Below are 24,818 nucleotides of genomic sequence, written 5' to 3' on the forward strand. Positions count from 1 at the left end.
CTAACCCATGTAGGTAGATGAACTCAAATTCCAAGTGGTGCTCCCAACTCTTGATGAGCTACATCAACCTTGAGCAACCCACATAAGTTCAACTACATGATCACGATCAACACCACCACCCAAGGTATGTTATTCCATCTTAGAGAAGCTTTACTCCAAGACATGAGTCAAAGCAACTCGACAAGATGTGAATACATCAAGATGCTTAAACGAAAAATGGTAACCCCATTTTGTGCTTAAACGATGAGTATGACCTATGATCAAGTGATCTCACTTGACTCCTAAGTCAATATACTCTAACATAGGTGACTTTGTCGCCGACCAATTCTAGATGAAGTTCTCTTGTGTTCTCTTCTGTGCTCTTGCATTTGTCTCATGCATATTTGTTTCCCCTTTCAAAAAAAACATCATCTAGATTTCTTTTCTGTTTCTGTTTGATCTGCATTCCCTGCATCCAATTCATTGCAAATCTTTCAGTTAACTCCTTGCAAATCCTTGTGAGATCTTACTTGTCTAGTGAGCTGAGGTGACAAGTGTTTTCTCTGTGATGAACTCGGTCACACCGGTCAAATGCCTTCGGCTCAAACGAAACCTTTCGGTGCAACCGAAGCATACAACTCAGTGCCACCGATTTCACTCCAGGAAAAACAGCTTGCCACTTGTTCCTGCATTCTTTTTGATCTAGCTCCACTCAATGAATCTTGTCCTCTACCAACATCACATTCGACTTGCTGCTTTGTTTTGTGACTCAAGGACCAAACACATTTACAACAAAAATCAAGAAGAACCCTTCTTGGAAATTGATGTCAAAGGGGGAGAGAGAGATCACATCAAAGCTTAATCATTTCTATAGGGGGAGGAATACTCAGGAAGGGAGAGAGACCCCAGATGCTTGGTATTCAAGAGGAGAGGAGTCACATGTCTTTAAGAGGGGAAAGACATGTTCATATTTGATTGTTTGCATTAGCTCTGTTTCTTTTCTTTGCTTGCTCTGATTTTCTGTTCCCTATCTTCTCCCAATATCCCATGCTAGATTCAGGGGGAGCAAGACATCTAAGGGAAGGAAATCCTTTGAATTCATTGCACACCTTTACCTTTGGGGACATGTCTATATCCAATGTGGTACTCAGTACTCACTCTCTACATGTCATCCCAGTCTTGGTTCTCTTGTGGTTTCTTTTGGTTGCTCTGGCTAGTAGGTGTATCTGTGTTGTCTAACCTTGTTTATGCAGGTTCATTTCTTCTTAAGCCAACTCAAGACGACAAGGTAAGTATATGCATCACAGTCATGTGTATGAGGATTTCTTACTGATGTACATATTGTTTGCAAGAAAGACTCATGAGCATGAAGGTACATTTTCTATATTCACATCATTTGCTCTGATGCATATAGCCAAGATACATGTAACACATCACTTACTCTGTCATGTTTATGCATTCACATGTTCCTACATTCCATATTTACACAATTGCATACATGTAGGGGGAGACTATGGATGTTACATGTCTTTCCAAAGCTTTACTTATTATTCTCTATATCTTTATCTAAAGCTTTGATGTATGTTGTCATCAATTACCAAAAAGGGGGAGATTGAAAGCACAAGTGCTACCTGGGTGATTTTGGTAATTAATGTCAACATATCTCTTGTTGGACTAATGCTTTTACCTAGTATGTTTCAGATAAGTTCAACAATGGAGTGGCATGGATTAGAGGATGTGGAACCCCTTCAAGTCGCTGAGGACAAAGGATTGGCTCAAGCTCAAAGCACAGGACTCTACATTTTACTTTTAGTGATCCAAGATCACATTGAGTCTATAGGAAAAGCCAATACTATCAAGAGGGGATGAGGTGTTGCTTAATGGCTTGCTTGCTCAAAGTGCTTAGTGATATGCTCCAAAGCCCTCAACCACTTTCTCACGTCCACATATGTCCCAAACCAAAAGTCAAACTCGGCCCTACCGAATCTTTCCATCCGGCGCCATCGAGTTCTCATGACATAGCCACTGCCACAAAACCCTAGTCTTTTCGGTCTCACCTATAGGGATCTCGGTCTCACCGAGATGAGATTGTAATCTCTCTGTGTATGTCGATTACCAAAATCGGTCTCACCGAGTTTGTGTAATCGGTCCTACCGAGATTACAATGCAAACTCTCTGTTCCTCTTCGTAACATTTCGGTCTAACCGAGATGAGCGAATCGGTCCCACCGAGTTTGCCTGACCAACCCTCTGTGTGTCTATTACCAAAATCGGTCTCACCGTGTTTGTGTAATCGGTCTCACCGAGATTACGTTATGCCCTAACCCTAACCATATCGGTCCCACCGAGATGACATGTCGGTCCCACCGAAAATCCTAACGGTCACATTATTTCCAGAACCGGTCCGACCGAGTTTCATGATTCGGTCCCACCGAATTTGATAAATTGTGTGTAACGGTTAGATTTTGTGTGGAGGCTATATATACCACTCCACCCACTCTTGATTAGTGGAGAGAGCCATCAGAACGTGCCTACACCTCCAGCATTCATTTTCTGAGAGAGAACCACCTACTCATGTGTTGAGACCAAGATATTCCATTCCTACCACATAAACCTTGATCTCTAGCCTTCCCCAAGTTGCTTTCCACTCAAATCTTCTTTCCACCAAATCCAAATCCTGTGAGGGAGAGTTGAGTGTTGGGGAGACTATCATTTGAAGCACAAGAGCAAGGAGTTCATCATCAACACACCATTTGTTACTTCTTGGAGAGTGGTGTCTCCTAGATTGGCTAGGTGTCACTTGGGAGCCTCCGTCAAGATTGTGGAGTTGAACCAAGGAGTTTGTAAGGGCAAGGAGATCGCCTACTTCGTGAAGATCTACCCCTAGTGAGGCAAGTCCTTCGTGGGCGACGGCCATGGTGGGATAGACAAGGTTGCTTCTTCGTGGACCCTTCGTGGGTGGAGCCCTCCATGGATTCGCGCAACCGCTAACCTTCGTGGGTTGAAGTCTCCATCAACGTGGATGTACGATAGCACCACCTATCGGAACCACGGCTCAAAAATCTCCGTGTCTCCAAATTGCGTTTGCACACTCCAATCCCATCCCTTTACATTTTTGCAAATTGCATGCTTTACTTTCCGCTGCTCATATACTCTTTGCATGCTTGCTTGATATGTATTGTGAATGTTAAACTTGTGCCAAAACTCCATTTCAACTTAAAGAAATAAAAAACTGCAACTTTTCTTGCTTAGTGTCTATTCTCCCCCTCTAGACACCTCTTCTCGATCCTTTCATGATGCTACTCCGCTGTCGCCGACTGCTCAGCTCGCGTTGCCTTCTGTCGAGGGCAGCACTGTCCCCTTGACCGCGACGCCTCCAGCTGCTCCTGGTCACACCATGGTCACACGCACCTGTGATCACACTCGGCGTGCACTTGTACTGACTGATGGGACAGTCCGGTATGATCCTCGCCGGCGTGCGTTTCATGCGGTACATGTCTCTCATCGCGATGCTCTACGTGAGACCGCCTGGTGTGCAGCAATGATTGATGAGCTAGTCGACCTTCATCACAACAAGACTTGGGTTCTTGTGCCTCATCCGCGCAGAGTCAACATTGTTGGGAGTAAATGGATTTTCAAGACCAAGCATCTTCCAGATGGCTCTGTTGATAATAACAAGGCCCAACTGGTCGCCCGTGGTTTCATCCAGCAGCTTGGAATTGACTATGGCGACACATTCAGTCCGGTTGTCAAGCCGGCTACTATTCGATTGGTTCTTGCTCTTGCTATCTCTCGTGGCTGGAGTCTTCAGCAGGTTGATGTCAGTAACGCCTTCCTTCATGGTTTCTTATCTGAGGATGTTTATTTGCCGCAGCCGCCTGGTTTCGAGGAAGCTCGGTATCCCTCGCATGTGTGCAAGCTACAACGGGCTCTCTATGGACTAAAACAGTACCCTCGTGTGTGGTATGCTCGGCTCAGTGCACGTCTTATTCAGCTTGGTTTTGTCTCCTCCGAAGCAAACACATCTATGTTTTTCTTCTGCTATCGTGATGTTAACATCTATATGCTCGTCTATGTGGATGATATTGTTATCGCCGGATCTTCTCCACGAGCTGTTGATGGTCTTGTCACTCCCTTGCGGCCAATTTTCCTATCAAGAACCTTGGGCTGTTGGAGTACTTCCTTGGTTTGGAAGCGTCATACAGTTCAGGGGGGATGACATTGACTCAACGGAAGTATGCCTTGGATCTCCTGCACCGTGTGAGCATGGAGAATTGTAAGCCCACTTCCACACCGTTGTCTACCTCATATTAGCTTTCCCGAGTGTCTGGAGAACCTCTCAGTACCGATGATTCTTTTTGGTATCGCAGTGTCATTGGTGGACTGCATTATTTGACTCTCACTCCTCCGAATATTTCGTTTGCTGTGAACAAGGTATGCCAGTATCTCTCGCAGCCCACTGATGTTCATTGGGAAGCTGTTAAGCGCATTTTGCGCTATGTGAAAGGGACATTGCACACATGACTGAAGTTTCGGAAGGCTGCCTCCACGAGCATTAGTATTTTTACTGATGCAGATTGGGCAGGATGCCCTGATGATCGCCGATCCACCGGAGGCTTTGCTATCTTTGTTGGGCGAATCCCATTTCCTGGAGTTCTAGGAAACAGCCGACAGTGTCGAGATCCGGTACAGAGGCTGAGTGCAAAGCTTTGGCAAATGGAGGTGCTGAAGCCATTTGGGTAGAGTCACTACTCAAAGAGCTTGGTGTTTCATAGCAGCGTGTTCTCGTTCTCTGGTGTGATAATTTAGGAGCCACATATCTAACTGCCAACCCAGTTTTCCATGCACGTACCAAGCACATTGAGATCGAATTCCATTTTGTGCATGGGCGTGTTGCTTCTCGAGCTCTTGAGGTCAGGTTCATTTCCTCTAATGATTAGCTGGCTGGTGTGTTCACCAAACCAGGCACTCGAGAGATGCTAGACCGTTTTAGTACCAATTTAAACCTTGCACAGAGTAGAAGTTCAGATTGAGGGGGAGCGTTAAAATAGGTCTAGCGTGTCACGTACACGTATTCTGTACTTATGTAATTGTATGTGCTAATCATTATATATATAGAGAGACTTGAAGAGGCATTGCCCCACGGAAAACCCTAAACCCTATTCTCAAACTACCTAGGTTCCCAAAATTTAGCCGGGGAGGCCGCCCCTACACGACCCCACGCTGGCGCCGCCCCTGGTTATAAAAGATTATGTAGAGATTTTATTCATTGATGTGTTTAGGAGGTTGTATCTAAGCAGACGTTTAAAATAACATATTTCTGGGTATCGGACTTGATCAATATCAATGGGCTATGGGATGTGGACATGATCAGATGTTTTCTCCCCCTTAATGTTTCGGAAATCTGGAAGCAAAAACTTCCGGCCAATAGTAATGAAGATTTTATCGCATGGGCAGGCGAGCCCTCTAGTATCTTTTTTGTACCCAGTGCTTATAAGATTGTTTTTTTGGGACAAAACTTTCGATCTTTTTTTTTGCATGGCAAAACTTCCGATCTATTCATCAATTATTAAGGTAGTACAAAGAACACCTGAAGTACGAATTACATTCAGGTCCATCGACCACCTAGCGACGAGGACAAGCACTAGAGCGAGCCGAAGGCACCACCGTCATCGCCCCTCCCTCATCAGTGTCGAGTAAACAGCCGGGAAGTCGTCCTGCTAAGACCCCACAGAACAAGCGCACCAGAACAGTAGCTGCCGTCGATGAAGAGAAGTCTAGATTGGAAGGATCGAACCTGCAGGCACATAGATGTAGACGAACGAAGACCTGATCCAACAGATCCACCGAAGACAAAAACCGACCGGATCCCACGAGATCCGTCGGAGACACACCTCCACACACTCTCCGACGATGCTAGAAACATCTCCTGGACGGTGGCTAGGCGGGGAGGACCTTATTGCGTCTTCAAGAAGCCACCTCCGCCTTGTCTTCCTGGGCATGACAGAAATCTAAAAAAAATTCCAAAAAAACAACACCGAAAAAGGAGCCCTCTGCCCGGCAAGGTCCAGGATCCACCACGTCTCCATGATCCAAGGACCATACGAGATGATGCGGACTGGTGCCGGCGAGAGGCAGGGAAAGCCTCTTATCAGATTGTTTTTGATGAATTATTATATCAGACCTCGCAGTCCTCATCTAGAACTTCTCCTGGTGGTGAGCGAAGCTACTGGAAGAATGTTTGGGGTTCATTGACCCCTCCGAAAGTTCAACAGAAGCTCATTATGTGCCCTAGTGTGTATACTGAGTGTATCAAGCTCACATTTTTTTTCAGTTCAAAGCCATACGTTAGCCTCACAGTGTGTATCAACAGAAGCTCATTATGGTTGGGTTCTGGTCCAGATGGCATTATCGAACTATGTAATGCTGAGAGTAGCTTGGCAACGTGAGTAATACAAGTTTTTCCCGCAAAAGAAATGTGTGGATGTTTTTTCTGGTCTTTTAAGATAAAGTGATGAACTTCTGTCGATACACACAATGGACATAGACATAGTTTGCACTGTAAGATTCTGGTATTATCACAAACAGTTAACATCTGTTAAATGTAGGTACTTCAACGACATAGGTGTGGTATTCTTGCAAAAAATAAAGACATAGGCGTAGTGAACCACCAACTTTATAATTATACCAGCAAGTAACTAGATGCATTGACATAGCAGTACGCTGCAGGCAAATCGCCAAGCAAATCCATGGCAACTCCGGCACGGCTCCCCTCTCGGTTTCAGTAGAAATTCCAAAGGAGATACCACCCTTCACATTGAGTTGAATCTTAGTCAGGTTACAAGAAACAAAAGATACAAGTGTGTCAATGCAATTTATGCACACATAGGGTAGTGGCACTTGCTTATTAGTAATGGCAATTCAACATAGTAAATGAGTAAAGGTGCTGGAAATCAAGTGCGTGTGTGCATGTCGGTAACTTCAGAAAAATTGCCCATACTATTGATAATTTTAGTCCTTCATGGTGCTGCTGAGGAGTCTATCCAGTAGTTTGGAAAAGGGCGCTGACATATGTGGTTTCCTTGGAACTGGAATGGGGTTGAACGTCCCACCCGGAGAATTTGCGGCAATGGCTTGGAGACCCTAGCATATTCACAAGAAATAGGGATACACTGAATAAATGAATAAGTTATGATTTTGAATGTAGTAGCTCTGACTTGATACATACATGGTTATATGCGTCACCTCCGAGAGTAAACGTGTGGACAGGCACTTTGGAGATGAAGTTCTTGGTTCCATCAAAGAAGTTGCCCTAGTTTATCAACCCATCAGAGAAGAACAAGATGACGCCGTCGTGATAACCGCGACTGCTGATCATTTTATGTGCCTCGGCAAGGCCTGATGCCATGTTTTTAGTGCATTTCAACCTACGCCAATCGAATTTCCTGTAGCCAGTTTCCTTTGTGTCAGCTGGGTCAACTACTTTCATGTCTGACGTGTACATGTTAGGGGTCGACATGACGTAGATGTAACCCATGCAGCTGTTAGCGAAGTGGGTGAGCTTCTCTTGCACCAACCAAAATATCTCATTATCCACCGTGTACCAGGCAGGGGTCGAGTTAGTGCTGTCAAAGGCAGAAATAATCACCACGTCTAGAGGTTCCCTTCCTGCAAATCAGTATGGACAATTGGTCATTCACAGCACGCATCCTTCTATGCATGTTCTTGATGATCACTCCTAAGCTCGGATCGTATTGCATGTTCTTATGTATACATACCTGAAACGGTACCAGGAGGCTTCTCATCGTCCTTTGGGGTGGCACCAAGGAGGCTATCGAGTAGTTTCGAGAAGGGTGATGATAGATTTGGCCTTTCTGGAACAGCGGTGGCATGAAACTTCCCACCCGGAGAATTTGCCACAATGGAGTGGAGAACCTAGCATATATACAATACATAGGATAAATTAAACTTATTGATAAGCTGATCATGGTTTAGACCGGGTTAGCTCTGATTCGATACATACATGGTTATATGCGTCCCCGGCGAGCGTAAATGTGTGGACGGGCACTTTGGAAACAAAGTTCTGGGTTCCATCAAAGAAGTCTCCCTTGTTTACCAATCCATCGGAGAAGAACAAGATGATGCTGTTGTGGTGCCCGCAGCTGCTGATCATTTTATGCGCCTCGGCGAGGCCTGATGCCATGTTTTTCGTGCAAGTCATCCTGTGCCAGGCAAATTTTGTGTAGCCAGTTTCCTTTGTCTCAGTAGGGTCAACTACTTTCATGTCCAACGTGTACGTGTTTGGGGTCGATATGACATAGATGTAACCCAGGCAGCTTCCAGCGAAGTAGGTGAGCTTCTCTTGCACCATCCAAAAGATCCCATCCACTGTGTACCAGGCAGAGGTCCAGTTAGTGCAATCAAAGGCATACACAATCACCACGTTCAGTGGCCCCCTTCCTGCAAACCAGTATGGACAATTCATCATACATATATACTATATAATATTTCATAGCATGCATGTTCTTGATGATTACTCCTGATTTATTGTATTCCATGATCCGTATATACCTAGACTGGCAGAGGAAACCTTGTCTGGAACATGGAGGGAGCTGACCTTACCACTCAAGGAATTCACCTTGAGGGCAGGGGGACCCTGGCATATATACAAGAATACAAGACATAGGCACACTACAAATCCTATTATTCTCGCCCAATATAGTCTGTTTCTGCAGTAAACTTCGCAATCGACACACCTAACCATCACCTGCAACGGAAAACAGACAGTATAACATAACATATGATTGGTGACTTAACACTTCAACCCAATATCTGTGAAAATACATTAAGCACCTGTTGCTGGAACTTAGAACTGTTGTGTGTGTTGATTATTATTACTAAATAATGATAAGCATGTGTTATGTGTATGGAACTATAGATACTTCTACTCGATCATGCACTAGTGTTCATTTGGTAGCAAGCAAAGTTCTAAATAGCGGGCTACGACTACGATATTGAGGGAGAGGTTCTCCAGCAGCTATGCAAAGCTATAGCGGTTAGCGGCGCTAAGCCCAATTTAGCGGTTTTACATAAATCATGCAAAAAATCTAAAAATAATCATACAATCTGCCGGCACAAACTGGAACCACATAAGGAAACTGCTCCAAGCAACTTTCCCGCATTAAGGAAGATGCACATGTTACTCTTAAGAAATTTAAGCACATTCAAGCCAATTTTTAGATAAAATTAAAAAATTAATCATAAGATTTGCGAGCATAATCTGGACCCGCAAACTGGAACTGCTCCAAGCCAATTTCGCAGATTAAAGAAGATATTCAAGCACAGTCAAGCAAGGAAATGCGTACCTGTATGTATGTATATAGGAAAATGATAACTCTGAGAGGCAAAAAGAGAGCGAATATTCTCTGAGAGGACAGAGCAAGCCAAAATGGCTTAAGCCTTTAATGGAGATCAGCGCACCTATATGTATGAAATGAAGCACGCTGGCCAGGAAAGAAGACTTGGGATTCCTACTTGCTTTGTGCAATGAAATAAACCTTGAGGGTCCCGCTTATAAATTTCTTATATTTTCAAGGCTTGACGAAGTCTACACCTACCGCTGCCTTCCGGTCAGCACGGCAATTGATTATTTTTTTGACAATAATTGAAGGTTTCATTGCAGAACGTACGCCGTCATAGCTTTTAAGCCAAAATGACAAGCAAAACCGGAAGCAATATGATCACAGTTTATGCAACATGAAAGGAAGACTTTGTATTCCAATCATGTCTTCCATTACAAACTGTAGTTGCGATTTCAACATCAAAGCCTTTTAATTAAAACGACTACGTACCCTTGCATTGTCCTCTCTAACATATGCATGTCACATGTAAAAATATATACTACTTGTTTCCTGGAGTGGATATTAGCTCAGATATCAAAAAATCCTTACCAATGCGGCATGCTAAAAGGTGGGAAAGACCAACATATCCTCTGCAGGCCCTATATATTTTTTAATATCATGGCAGGCCCCTCGGTAGTGCGAGGTCTATGTGGTCTAGGCCAACGAGCGGTAGCAGAGTATGGACATGAGAATTGTTGATCACTGGAGGTCATTTGTGTGGCTTGTCATGTTTTCCTTTTACATCCTTTAGCTGCACAGTTATCATTTGGTACCCTTAGTTTTCTAAGAACTTGCAGCCTTGGTTGTGGCTATGTGTGCTATCAATTTCGGCCTCCACCACATGAAAAATCTGAGATCTTTGGTTGCCTAGGCCTTTTATGCCTCCTTTTTGGCTAACATCCACGCGAGTCATACAAGAGAGAGGCTGCGCGATCGCTAACCCTCATGGGGAAATATGCGTTCAATGGACATGACCAGATTGCCAGGTTAACGTCTTGTCTGAGCGAAACTGCTCCACTGAGATTTGAAGGGCGCAATCATTCTTCAGTTCCTGTGCACACATTAATGACCGGTGATTTGCCAATCCTTTCTGCCGCCTCGGGATACGACTGTGTGTATATATGCCACTCTTTGTGCCTCCGTTCGCAGTTAACCAGCCATCCCTGGAGCCAGCCGCCCGCAACACGCTGCCATCTGATGCACCGCCGGCCTCTGCCGATGAGCCGCCCACTGATGTTGTAAGTCATTTTTTCGCCCCAAATCATCTCTTCTCCGTTATCAAGTTCTAGCTCTGATCTTTTGCCGGGACCCACCATCATCCTTCTCCACCATCCGAGTTCGTGGTTCGACAATTCTTTGTGATGTCGGATTCCATCTAACCGTCTTGACTACCAAGGTGTGCGGTACAATCTTGCTACCCTACCGCTACCGGCCAGTCAGCATGCTCCACATGCAATAGATTATTTCGACAATAATTGAAGGTTCAAGTGTGGAACGATGTCATAACTTAAGCCAAAATAAAAGCAAAAACTTGAACAACATGGTCACAAATTATGCAACATTAAGGGAAGACTTTGTATTCCAACCAAATCTTCCATTACACACACTAGTTGCTATTTCAACATCAAACCCCTTTAAAACTACTCCCCCTTTGTCCTCTTGTCCCCATGATCAATTTCCAACTATGATGTTTTGTCGGGGCCCACCATCGTCCTTCTCTGTCATCCCTGTTCATGGTTTGCGGATTTTGTGTGATCTCAGATTCCATCTAACTGTCTTGACTACCTAGGTGTGCGGTACAATCCTACTACCCTAACGCTACCGGCAGGTCAACATGTTCCACAGGCAATAGATTATTTCGACAACAATTGAAGTTTCTACTGTGGAACGTTGTCATAACTTAAGCCAAAATGAAAGCCTCCGACTGCAAGCAATATGTCATAACTTAAGCCTTTAATGGAGATCAGCGCTGGCCAGGAAAGAACACTTGGGATTCGTACTTGCTTTGTGCAATGAAATAAACCTTGAGGGTCCCGCTTATCAATTTCTTATATTTTCAAGGCTTGACGAAGTCTACACCTACCGCTGCCTTCCGGTCAGCACGGCAATTGATTATTTTTTTGACAATAATTGAAGGTTTCATTGCAGAACGTACGCCGTCATAGCTTTTAAGCCAAAATGACAAGCAAAACCGGAAGCAATATGATCACAGTTTATGCAACATGAAAGGAAGACTTTGTATTCCAATCATGTCTTCCATTACAAACTGTAGTTGCGATTTCAACATCAAAGCCTTTTAATTAAAACGACTACGTACCCTTGCATTGTCCTCTCTAACATATGCATGTCACATGTAAAAATATATACTACTTGTTTCCTGGAGTGGATATTAGTTACTCCAGATATCAAAAAATCCTTTCCAATGCGGCAGACGTCAAGCTGCCACTTGGGATAGGTTTGGCATGCTAAAAGGCGGGACAGACCAACATGTCCTTTGCGGGCCATTTTTTATCATGACAGGACCCTCGGTAGTGCGAGGACTATGGAGCGATATGAGAGTATGGACATGATTATTGTTGATCATGGGAGGTCATTTGTGTGGCTTGTCATGTTTTCCTTTTACATCCTTTAGCTGAACCATTTTAATTTGGTACCCTTAGTTTTCTAAGAACTTGCAGTCTTGATTGTGGTCTATGTGGTGTCAATTTCGGCCTCCACCACATGTTTTTTCCTAGGCCAATTGTCCTAAGAAATGTCTGAGATCTTTGGTTGCCTAGGTCTTTTCTCCCTCACATTTGGCTAACCTCCACACAAGTTATACAGGAGAAAGGCCGCCCAATCGCTACACCTCCAAGAAAAAATGGTGTTCAATGGAGAGAACCAGATTGCCAGGGTCGCTGCCAAAGAATGGAACATGATCCATCGTTGTAGTCGCTACAACAAAGGGAGGAAGGAGGGGATCCAACCATCTCGGGAGATGCAGGTCGACGTCTTGTCTCAGCAAAATTGCTCTGCTGAGATTTGAAGGTCACAATCATTCCTTAGTTTCTGTGCACACATTCATGGTCGGTGATGTGCCCATCTTTTCCGCTGCCTCGGGATACAAGTATGCGTATGTATGCCATCGTCCCCCGAGCCATCCCGGGCCGACACGCTGCCCTCTGATGCTCCGTTAGACTTCGCCGATGAGCCACCCACTGATGTGGTACGCCTTTTTCTGCCACACATCATCCCTTCTCCATGATCAATTGCCAACTCTGATCTTTTGTCAGGAGCCACACAATCGTCCTTCTCTGCCATCCGTGTTCGTGCTTCGTGTATTCTGTGTGATCTCTGATTCCACCTTACTGTCTTGACTACCTAGGTATGTGGGACAATACTGCTAATTACCGCTACCAGCAATAAATTATCTCGACAATAATTGAAGGTTCCAGTGTGGGACGCTGTCATAACAACATTATGGTCACAACTTATTCAACATTAAGGGAAGACTTATTATTCCAATCAAGTCTTCCATGACACACAGTAGTAGTTGCTATTTCAACATCAAACCATTTTAAAATAACCCCCTTTGTCCTTTCTAACATGCATGCCACATGTAAAAATATATACTACTTTCGGCCCGGAGTGGATATTGTTTTCAGATATAGAAAATTTCTATCCAATGTGGGGGAAATCAAGCTACAACCGGGGATAGGTATGGAATGCTAAAAGGGTGGGAGTTTGCGAGTTTTTTTCCCATGGGTACTCGACATCCGCGTGACCCTGGAATTCCATAATGAAAAAAGAAAAAGAGAAAAGGTTTGCCTAGTTTCCGTCTGCGCAAACCCAGCAAACATAGACCTCTGTCACTGCTTCTTCGCCTGCTTGTACGGGGCCCTCCTGCCATACTTTCCCCAGTATTTTTCTGGAGGAACCGGCGAACTTGCGGCAATGCCGAGTCTCTTATTTTCCTGAATCCTTTTTAGTAGGTTCTAGGAAAAATATAAAGTTTGACAAGTTTCTTCTCATTGCGGTGGGCATGTTTGGACCTAACTCAGTACATGCATAAGTTTGTCGCCTCCGAAGAAATGAACTCCGTGCAAAATCAAACTCGAATAGCGAGGGTACTGAAATCATTATTCATCTAGTGCATACTTTGTGACAATAATCTAAGAGGTTTAATTGTTAATTTTGTAAGTGCAAATATGCATAAACTGATTTTTGCCAAACCTTGTTGTCTATTGCATAAACTGAACACTTCGATCACAGCCATATCCTGGGCATTTTTGGTCATCCGTTCGCGTCCTTTGAGCGATCTCGCTCGTTAGATGTCCTGTCTAGTTTTGGCCTCCACTGCCAATTCTCGTAAATGGCTGTTTCTTCACAAGAAAAAAAAAATCTGAAATCGTTGGTTGCATTGGACTTTTCTCCCAGGCCATTTGGCTAACCTCCACACGAGTTATACAAGAGAATGGCCGCCCAATCGCTAACCCTCCCGGGAAAAAGTGTGTTTGTTGGACAAAACTAGATCGCTAGTGTCGCTGCCAGAGAAAGGGCAACGAGATCCGCCGCTGCAACAAGGAGAGGAAGGGTGGCTCGATCGGTCTGCAAGGGAGAATGGGGTTGGAACCCCCCCCCCCCCCCCCCCCCCCCCCGCCCCACTTAACGTATACGGTGCTTAAGGTATACCCGCGCCCGTATGTGGTGTCCGCATACACGTACAGCCGAGCCGACAGCTCGAGCCGATACGGCCGACTGGTGTCTACCCCGCGCCCCTCGTGCGAAAAGAAACAGACCCACGACCTCGCATTAATCACGTGGCCCGTTTCAACATCGCCACATCCGGCCGATCGCCGCCCTTCCCCGCCTTATGTTACGGCCGCCGTCGCAACGGAAAGCGACCCAGGTCAGACCAACTCAGCTTCCTCCCCGTCTTCACGCCGGATCTGGCCTCCGTGGACATCATTGGAGTCGTTGCAGTACGCGATCTGGCCTCAGTGCACGTCGTCGCCGTCGGCAATCGGGGCGTGATCTGGCCTCCGCGGACGCCGTCGCTGTCCGCAACAGCGCGATCTACGTCCATGCACGTCCTCGCCATCCACAACGGCGTGATCCACCTCTGTGCACGTCCTCGCCGTCCGCAAGCAGTCCGGAGTGCACGTACCTGAAGGCCTTCCCGCCGGACATTGAGACCTGCCAGGCTCTAGGTTTGCCACGTAAACCCTCTAGTTCGCAACTCAACAATTTAGTTGCTGTAACTAATTATCTGCAATGATTTTGATGTTATGAACTATTCATTGGCATGACCGTCGTTTGATTTTGAATTGACATATCGTTTTTATTTTTGATTCTGCAGTGTTGGTAGTGAGGTTATTCGATGCAGGAAGAAACAGGATTTACGGATGCGCTCTTGCAGACGAGTGAGTGGTATGGTAGCGATAGTGTTGGTGGTACGGATGAAGATCGAACTACTAAAGATGATGACAGAAACGACAATGAATCGTCGCCGTCATATGATAATTTACCTAAGAGGACTTTCAAAAGAATGAGGATGGTGCTTGTAGTGAAGACGTAACAACCATATGGGTACATACACGTGCATATGATTTTTTTATGTGCAGGAGGATATCGATGTCCGCAATGAGGAAAATTATTTTGGGGAATCTTTTGCCGATAACATAAGTCAGGTTCGGTCAAAACATTTAGACGTCATGCACTAATAAAAAGTAAATAATGACAACTTACACGTGCTTGTGTGTAATATTGTAGGCAAACTTGGATGGTTGGAGTGGTGATGATGGCGATGAGCATGACGATGGAGCTGATATGTACATTGAGGAGACTGAAATCCAGCAGCAGGCACTACAGACACACTGGAAGGTTATGGCTATGACCTTTGGATCACAATGGGAGGCTTACACGTTCTATAATAACTACGCCAGAGAGCGTGGATTCGGTATCAGAAAAGATAAGGTCAAATGAGGGAAATGTATGTCAACCACTATTCAGCACAGGCGGTACATTTGCTCGAGGGCAGTAAACGCCAGAGTAAATTTTTAAACCCGGAGGGCTGTACCGCAGACTAAGACCTGAGACTCGGTGCGAGTGTGGCGCACATTTGGTCACATTGTTGGACAAAGGACGGGGAGTTTGGTTCGTGGCAGCTTTCATGGATGATCACAACCATTTGCTGGCTAGAGCAGACGAGGTGGCATTCCCGCGGTCACATAGAGTGATGGGAGATCATCAAATAGCTGAGATCTTGGCGATGAAAGGAGCTGGGATCAGAAAGCATATCATCGCCGACAACTTCATTAGCAGGTATGGTTCATATGATAAGTGTGGGCTTCTGAGATGAGACGTCTACAACCTATGCTGCCGACAAAAAAGAAGTTGATTGCAAAGAGTGATGTTGACACGATAATCGGGATCAAGAGTAGAAGAAAGGAGAAGGATCCAAACTTGTTCTTTGTGTATATGCTCGATAAGGAGGGTCGGTTAAAGAGCATGTTCTGGTGCGATGCACAGTTGCGGAGGGACTATCAATTGTATGGAGATGTGAGTGTGTTTGACAGCACATATAAAATGAACAGATATGGTATGCCGTTCGTCCCCTTTGTTGGTGTAAATAATCACGGTTGCACCACTGTGTTTGGTTGTGCCATTGTGTCTGACGAGACCGAAGCGTCGTACGTGTGGCTGCTCCAGACATTCCCAAAGGCCAATTGTCAGAACAAACCAAGGTCAGTCATCACAGATGGAGACGCTGCAATGATCCGTGCTATTGCGTTGGTTTTTATCAGATGTGTTACATCGTCTTCGCTCATGGCATGTGAAAAAAATATGCAGAAGGACCTTAATTACAAATCATTGAAAGGTCACTCTTGTACTACTCCACCTCTCGAGCTAACTTTGTGATCAGATGACTTGCTTTTGTCGGTAAATGGAAGACTGATAAAACAGAAGAGTGGCTAAATAGGATGTACAGGAAGAGGAGGTTGTGAGCAGCATCATATCTGTCAGATGGCTTTTTTCTTGGTATGCGCAGTAATCAAAGGAGTGAAAGCCTGAACTCTAGTCTCCACCTTCACCTGGACGACGGTATGACTATTGTTGATCTAGTAGTGCATTATGAGAACTGCATAGTTCGACTACATGAGAATGAGGTGCATGATGACTGTCGTTCTAACCAGTCAATGCCACCAGCAGTCACTGAATACAAGGACATTGAGAAGCCTGCTGCCAAAGTATTCACTCATGCCAATTTTTATATTCTTCAAGATGATCTGAAGAAGATGGGAGAGGTGGAGATTTTTGAGATGCTAGTGGGAGTTGACCGTCACACCTTCATCGTGACATGGAAAATTAACCGCAAAGTTTATTTAAGAGTTGAGTATCGACCTGGAAACTCAGAGGAAACTATAGAATGCAGTTGTGGACGAATGGTTCGGAAAGGGCTCCCTTGCAAACACATTCAATATGTGCTGGTTCATCTGAAAATATCGCAAATACCTGAATGCTGCATCCTTAAGAGAATGTCAGAAGTTGCGAGAGGTGGGCTGCGTGCACATCGGAAGAGTTACATGTTTGGCTGGGTTTGATCAGGGTCAGAGCAGTGTGCTCGGTATTGGCAGTATAACAGGAGCAGAAGCTTTCCATGTTGCATCAAATGATTCATTGGTGCTTGATGAGTTGATGTAGTGTATGAAGAATATAATATCTAAGAAAAAGGTCCCTGATGATGATGCTGTTGGTCGTAGAAGGAATATGCATGAGGAGGCACCTGAGCCGGAACAACCTGTTGATGTTATAGGTGATCCTGTGAAAGATTCCACGAAGGGCGCACCTAAACAGAGCAAGACAGAGTGGTCAAAGAATGATCGAAATGTTAAAAAAAATGGAAGACCGGAATCTTTTTTGAGAAAAAACCTGGTCCTCTTTGCGGCCTATGTCGCTTAGAGGGCCATAGACGTCAAACGTGCAAATTGAATGAAAAGTAAGTTATACAATTTTTTTTTTCATCGTAGTTAGTTCATTTCAATTGTCTGATGAGTTGTTTACATTTTGCTATGTAGGTGCCAGGCTTAGAGATGAAGTTTTATTCATGAAAGCAAGGCAGAGTTAAATTTACATGTCATTCTGATGCTAGACATACTATATATGCAAACAATTTTTAACGTTTTATTGTAGCTTGAGACTAAATGATACGTGTGTGTCCAACTATTATTAGTACGATATTGTGAGACAAAATGTTATAAATGTGCAACTATTATTGTTATGTTATGTGTGTGTGAAACTATTATTGTTGCTTTGTTAATCAATACCAGTTTGTATTGTTGCTGTTATTTTTATCAAATTTGTGTACCACAACACTTGAAATAAATAAAAGGTGTCCTTCGCGGTGGTGATTTTTTTTTAAAGTACCCATGCCGCCCTATGTCGGCGCTAACGGGAAGGCCAGCGGCGCGGTGGCAACAACTGGGAGAGCCAACGCATCAGGAGAGTATGTGATCTTACAAGGGGACGGCGAGGCGGCTATTTAAGCCGGTCCGTGCATCCCTCAGCGGGTGAGGTGGGGCTAAACCCCTGAACCAACGTCTGGGCAGAGGTTGGAGTTGCAGCTGAGCGGGCCGTTGGGCGCACCGCGTTGGTCGACCCAGTAAATACGTGTGTGTGGGGGGGGGGGGGGGGGGAGGGCAGAGTGTGTACATCGGCCTACTAACTAGGCGCGTCAGGCGCGTGGGTTTGCCCTTTAAGGACATGTGGGGGTGCGGGAGGGGACGTTGGCGCGGTGCGCCACATTGTTTTAGTCCCACCTCGCCCGGCGAGGGACGCAACAACCGGTTTACATACCCACCTTGCCGCCCCTCTCATAAGCTTAGTATATATCCCGAGTCTGACTGCACTGTTGTTCGCCGTCGCTGGGATGCTCGGCGGCTGAAATGTCGTCCCTTTCGCCTTCGGGCTTGATCGGAATGGTTCAAGTAAAGTCAGCGTGCGCCAGAGCATGGCTGGGCCTCTTTTTATATATATATTTTTGACATAGATTTTTTTATGTTATATTAAACTTATGGCGACAGCAGTAATACAATACTAAAAATATAACACATTTCACGCTTAAACAATGGAAATGTTCACTGTGAATCAAATGAACCCCTATAAGAAAGAATTATGAAGTGCCATGTGTTATATCCTTGAAACAACTGACAAGTAGCATAACGAATAAACTCAAAGTGTCATGTCGCATTACATTCCAACAAAGTAATAAGTACACAACAACGGCAGGGAAATCTTCTGCGGGACTAAAACCCTACCGCATGCTAATACGTATTCCGTCTCCGTGATTTTAACAATTTCCATCTTGATCTTATCTAATTTGCTGACCTCCGAAAAAATAATTTCTGCGACAATACTTTGCCGTGACGCATTAATCTCTTGCTGGTCGAATTCAAATGTCCAGCGATCTTCGTTCCAGTTCTCTATGCACCTCATTACAAATAGTCCACATGACACTCTGAAAAAAACATGTGCGGTAAGTTTAGGATGTAACATGCAATTGCTTGTAATAATGGTATCATGTATGAACTTATGCATCTGTTTGTCTCGGCATCTGGTACCCATTTATTGGCCATGATGACACATCTGGATATTTTTTTACTTCAAGAGTTGAGTTGTCCTCCATAATATCTTTAGCGATTTCAGCTCTCTGAAACAAATTAACGAAACTAGACTAAATGCAAACTCTTGTAATAATGGTATCAAGTATGAACTTACGCATCAGTTCATGTGAGTGCAACAATACTAGCTTAACGGTGTGTTAATCATATTCGAACTCTTGGGCTTATTGCGCCATTAGAATTAGAGTCAAGAACTTGAAACTCCTCCTTCACAGTGTGCATCACAATGGTCATCCAATGATTGTTGTTAACGTGCAGAGGAAAAAATGCCTACATAATAACAAAATGATGTTAGTGCAATTAAACACCATTGCATAACAACAACTATTAAATACAAAAGCAATACCTTCTCCCGTGCGAAATACTCATCCATCACTCTTGTCAGGCTTTTTTTTTTTTGTAACCTTCTCTGCTTTTGTGTTCTTTACAGATTTCTTTCCTTTAGCCCTACCTAAAAGATATTTTGGAAACCACGTTGTTGATATGTGACAATCAGCAAACCCACGGGCCTCTAGGTGCTTACAATATGAATTGATGACCTTCATACATTATTATACATTCTCAAAACTTCCGAGTAGAGATGACAATTGTAGTAAAAAAACTCATACTTACAGCGCCATTCAACAATTTATACGTGAGGACATCATGAAGCATAGCTGCCGTGCATATGTCCCCATCTGGTGGAGGCACATTAACCATAGTTCGATGTGCATGCTTCTTTCATGATGCGAGAGTCTCAACAAAAAGTTTGGCTGCCTCTATGTGATCCGGAGTCATGCATATTATCTTAACTTGCTAGAATAGAATGTGGTGAAGCAAACAGACCTACAAGAGTGTAATTACCCTCAGTTAAATAATAACAATATTTAAATAACACGTGCATGCAAAATAAAAAAGTATTTTACTTACCTTTTTCAATAGCTTTCCTGCGGGTGGCCAGCTCGTAGGGGGACTGATAATATTTTGAAGAATTTCGCTTGCGCTTACGTTCATTCTTCTTATTGCCACGGGCCTTAGCTATGTTCCACATTGTCCGGAAATTATCAGACGTTTCTTCAGACTTTGTTGGGGACAAACCACCCATAGACTCGTCGGAAATATCAGCATTTTACGGGGTTTGGGACAAAGAAGGTAAGTCTTTTGTCGGTACGGTAGATGACGAAGAGGGAGAGTTTCCATTCTCCTGAACAATGAAGGGATCATTAGCTTCACCTTTACCCGGTTTCGTGGCCGGAGCACCCGTGTCATCAACGGGGACATAGGTATCATTCATACACGTGGAAGATGCTTCTTTTTTCGTCGGCGCTTACATGCGATGTACCAGCAGATTCAACATCTGTCCAATATTTTGCCTTGTACTTGCCATTCTCTCTCCAAACTCCTTCAGCTACAACATGACATTCGTCAAAGCTCTCCCGCTTACAAGGCTTGTACATCACACCTTTCGTGTTCAAACTTTCAATGACCATCTACAAACACAATTGAAACACGTTCAGAAATTGAATAATTGAAGCACATTCAGTATAAATTAAAAATTACCTGTGCACATCTATCGGGAATAAGAGAACCTCCTTGTGAAGGAGTTTTATGTATGTCATCACACGGTCCACGGTGTAGTTGATGTTAGATGAAACCGTTGAAGTACTTGGCATTCCACTCCTGCCACCGCCTTTCCATTTAGGTGCCTTCGCTTCTTCCTCGGGGATAGTCCCTTCACGTCCAACCTTAGTGCGTCTGTACTCTTCGTTTATGCAGTTACCAATCTTTACAGGAAACAATAAAATGAATTAAATAATGAATATACTTAATTACTATGTGCAATAAATAAAGACTATACTTAATGACTTACATTGCCGGTACCACGCCCGTGTATGTTGTCATAGTCGTCTCGCTTTTTCCCTTCAGTTTCTGGCCAGTTAAGCATCAGTGGGTACTCACGAGACAAAGGATCAAATGTATCCACACCAATTGGCTCAAGTATTTCCCAATAGATGTACTGCATAATAGTAAATATAATTAGTTCCACACATATAAGACATAAAAAAATTGTATGTACATTAAACTATTACCAAATGAGTAGTACCTGAACAAGCGCCAAGTTCCCAATAGGCCATGAATTTTTCAAGATCTTTGACCGAGTTTTTAATAGCATCCATTCACACACCCAACGTGAAAGTTCCAACTGTATGACTTGATAGGGTTAACGTCCTCCACCATTTTGTAATAACAATAAGGAACGAACTTGGTGGATTGTGGTGCTATGATTGTACTCATAAGAACCAGTGCGGCCCTTCTCACAAAATCATCATCGGATGACTGACTATCAACAATTTTTTAACCAAGTCATCTATCAATATTAGCCCTATTTTTTTCTCTAGAAACCGATTCGGAAAAAAAATTTTGGCGCTAGTTGTATTGTTGCTATCATGCTCATCACATCATGATGACCCACAAGTGTATGGGGTCAATTGTTGATCTTTTCGATAAGTAAGAGTGTCGAACCCAAGGAGGAGCTGAAGGAAATGACAAGTGGTTTTCAGCAAGGTAATGCCTGCAAGTGCTAAAATTGTAAGTAGCGGAGTAGTTTGGTAGCAAGATAATTTGTAACGAGCAAGTAACAATAGTAGTAACAAAAGTGCGGCAAGGTAGCCCAATCCTTTTGAGGCAAAGGACAAGCCAAAATGGTTTCTTATGATAAGAAAAGTGTTCTTGAGGGTACACGGGAATTTCATCTAGTCACTTTCTTCATGTTGGCTTAATTTGTGTTCGGTACTTTGATAATTTGATATGTGGGTGGACCGGTGCTTAGGTGCTGTTCTTACTTGAACAAACCTCCTACTTATGATTAACCCTCTCGCAAGCATCGGCAACTACGAGAAAAGTATTAAGAATAAATTCTAACCATAGCATTAAACATTTGGCGCCAATCGGTCCCTTACGGAGTAGTGCATAAACTGGGGTTTAAGCCTTTGTCATTCTCGCAACCCACCATCTAATAACTACTCCACAATGCATTCCCTTAGGCCCAAATATGGCGAAGTTTCATGTAGTCGATGTTCATATGACACCACTAAGAGAATGGAAACATACATACCATCAAAATATCGAACACATATCAAGTTCACATAATTACTTGCAACATGATTTCTCCCGTGACCTCAAGAACGAAAGTAACTACTCACAAATGATAAAAATGCTCAAGACCAGAGGGGTATTGAATAGCATAATGGATCTGAACATATAATCTTCCACCAAATAAACCATAAGTAATCAACTACAAGATGTAATCAACACTACTAGTCACCCAGGAGCACTAATCTATAGTAATTGATACAAAGATTGAACGCAAGAGATGAACTAGGGTTGGAGAGGAGTTGGTGCTGTGAAGATGTTGATGAAGATAGCCCTCCCCAAGATGGGAGAGTTGTTGGTGATGATGATGACGATGATTTCCCCCTTCGGGAGGGAAGTTCCCCCGGCAGAATCGCTCCACCGGACGGCAAAAATGCTCCTGCCCAAGTTCCGCCTCGAGGCGGTGGAGCTTCGTCCCGAATGTCCTCTCCGTATTTTTTCTAGGTCAAAATGACTTATATACCAGAAGATGGGCACCAGAGGTGGGCCGAGGAGGGCAACGCCACCAGGGCGCGCCTGGGCCTCCTAACGCGCCCAAGTGGGTTGTGCCCACCTGGTGGCCCTCCTCTGGTACTTATTTGCTCCAATATTCCTTAAATATTCCATAAAAAATCCTCGGGGAGTTTCAGCTCATTTGGAGTTGTGTAGAATAGGTAGCTTGACGTAGCTTTTTCAGGTCCAGATTTCTAGCTGCCAGAATTCTCCCCCTTGGTGCATACCTTGCATATTATGAAAGAAAAGGCATTATAATTATTCCGAAAAGCATTATTATACAATAAAACAACATAAATAACAGTAGGAAAACATGATCCAAAATGGACGTATCAACTCCCCCAAGCTTAGACCTCACTTGTCCTCAAGCGAAAACCGAAATCGAAAAACGTGTCCACATGCTTAGAGAGAGAGGTGTCGATAAAACAAAAATACGGACATAGCAGCATCATGTGACTTATTATAATAGCAACAAACTTTAATATAAAACTTTTATTATAGAACTTTTTGTCATAGACTTCTTATGAACAAGTGACAATTCATAACGACATTGAAGTGTAAAGCATAAACTCTATTGTAAACCAACAAACTATGTTCTTAGTCAACTTTGCAACTACAATTCATAATCTTTTCAGGAAGGGTCACGTATCGGAGCCTTTAGGCAAGTCTACACGCTCAACCATCATTTAGTCTTCTATGATTGCTAACACTCACCACGTACACATGAGCAAAATGTTTCAACCGGACACAAAGAAAGAAAGGGGCTTATATTTTTGCCTCCCAACACACTCACCTCTAGGGTGATGTCAACAATAATAATTTATGCTACCCATATTCAGTTGGACATATGTGCCTAGATCTTTCCTCACCACATGATGGTTGCCAAAGAGAAAAATAAAAGGATTAGAGAGAAAAACTTTGACTCTTGCATAAAAGTAAATACATGAAAGTAAAAGATAGGCCCTTCGCAGAGGGAAGCAGAGGTTGCCATGTGCTTTTTGTTTGTATGCTTAACCCCTTAGTGTAAGAGAACGTCATGTTGTATTGCCCGTTGTGATGGCAACCTTTATTACGCAGTCTGTCACTTTTATTCTTCACCATCAAAAGTTCGTACAACGCTCAATTTTCCCTTACACTAAATGATCTCACATTTTTATAAGCAATTTTTGTTGTTGCACCGATGACAACTTACTTGAAGGATCTTACTCAATCCATAGGTAGGTATGGTGGACTCTCAAACAAGAAAGGGTTTAAGGGTTTTGGATGCACAAGTAGTATCTCTACATAGTGCGGAGTTTTTGGCTAGCGAAGATAGGGGCAAGCACCACATGTTGAAGGATCTCTGACAATATGACTTCTATGTGAAAATGAACAAACATAAATCATTAAGTTGTCTTCCGCATATAATATTTTGATGCGTGCTCACAATCACAAAAGATTTCCATGATAATGTATTTATATGTGAATCTTCTCTTCCCTTATTAATAATTTCATGTGTTGCATCATTGACCAACGCTATGTTTGTCAATCTACAATAAAATTTTCTACTTATACTTTTCCTTGTGTAATGTCATCACTTACCATAAGATTAGCATATGATCTTTCTTTTTATTTCCTTTCTTTTTATTGCAGCAAGAAAGTAAAGAAGGCAAAACTCAAACTAAACTTTATTATATCTCGCAAACGATTACAACGATTGATCACTAAGCAAACTGACACAAAGAAAGGATCAAACTAAACTTTTATTCATCTAATAGCAAAAAATAACCATTGATCAAACTAAGAAAATAAAGGCAAAAGATAGTGGAGATTAATTGATACCGGGGCACCTCCTCCAAGCTTGGCAAAAAAGCCAAGGGGAGTGCCCATACACAATACGCAGTTTTCTTTTGGTGGTGATGAAGAAGACGGTGGTGATGAAGTAGTTGGTTTCTTGTTTTTCTTCCTCAGCTTACGCTTGAGGAAGGAGTTCTCATCTTTCAGTTCTCGGATTTCCCACTCAAGTTCCAACACCTTCTTGCATAAATCATGCTTGTTTTCCTGCAAGAGATGAAAAGGGATAAACTGGATCTTAGGCCTCTTTGCTTTATTGGGGAGACTTGACTTCTTAAATTCAAAGTGTATGTCCCCAGGTTGGGGCAATGGAACTTCATCCT

At 43.5% G+C, this 24,818-nt stretch overlaps 1 protein-coding gene across 4 annotated transcripts; it reads right to left on the reverse strand.

Annotated features, from left to right (window-relative positions):
- Positions 1–5,610: 5,610 nt before the first annotated feature.
- Positions 5,611–9,491, reverse strand: LOC109747032 (uncharacterized). 4 transcript variants are annotated; one of them, XM_045230777.2, is made up of 7 exons: positions 9,344–9,491; positions 8,550–8,745; positions 8,002–8,438; positions 7,757–7,913; positions 7,224–7,646; positions 6,979–7,121; positions 5,613–6,788 (listed from the first exon to the last, which is right to left on the reverse strand). In XM_045230777.2, exons 2-5 carry the CDS (start codon positions 8,740–8,742, stop codon positions 7,291–7,293), a joined length of 1,143 nt encoding a protein of 380 aa, XP_045086712.1. In that variant the 5' UTR covers positions 8,743–8,745; positions 9,344–9,491; the 3' UTR covers positions 5,613–6,788; positions 6,979–7,121; positions 7,224–7,290. The 4 variants fall into 4 exon arrangements, with proteins under 4 accessions (XP_045086711.1, XP_045086712.1, XP_045086713.1 ...); XM_045230776.2 differs by having other exon boundaries at positions 5,611–7,121; XM_045230775.2 differs by having other exon boundaries at positions 5,615–7,121; positions 7,207–7,646; positions 9,344–9,490.
- Between the last annotated feature and the right edge of the window lie 15,327 nt (positions 9,492–24,818).

This window comes from Aegilops tauschii, chromosome 7 (genome assembly GCF_002575655.3).
Source record: "Aegilops tauschii subsp. strangulata cultivar AL8/78 chromosome 7, Aet v6.0, whole genome shotgun sequence".
In the NCBI taxonomy this organism is placed as follows: domain Eukaryota; kingdom Viridiplantae; phylum Streptophyta; class Magnoliopsida; order Poales; family Poaceae; genus Aegilops; species Aegilops tauschii.

Excerpts from the sequence above, each read along its gene's own strand:
- LOC109747032 (XM_045230776.2), bottom strand. The coding sequence starts at position 8,742 with ATGGTTAGGTGTGTCGATTGCGAAGTTTACTGCAGAAACAGACTATAT. Across the intron at positions 8,439-8,549 it reads GGTTTCCTCTGCCAGTCTAG|GAAGGGGGCCACTGAACGTG; the intron begins GTATATACGGAT and ends ACTGGTTTGCAG. Across the intron at positions 7,647-7,756 it reads GCCTCCTGGTACCGTTTCAG|GAAGGGAACCTCTAGACGTG; the intron begins GTATGTATACAT and ends ACTGATTTGCAG.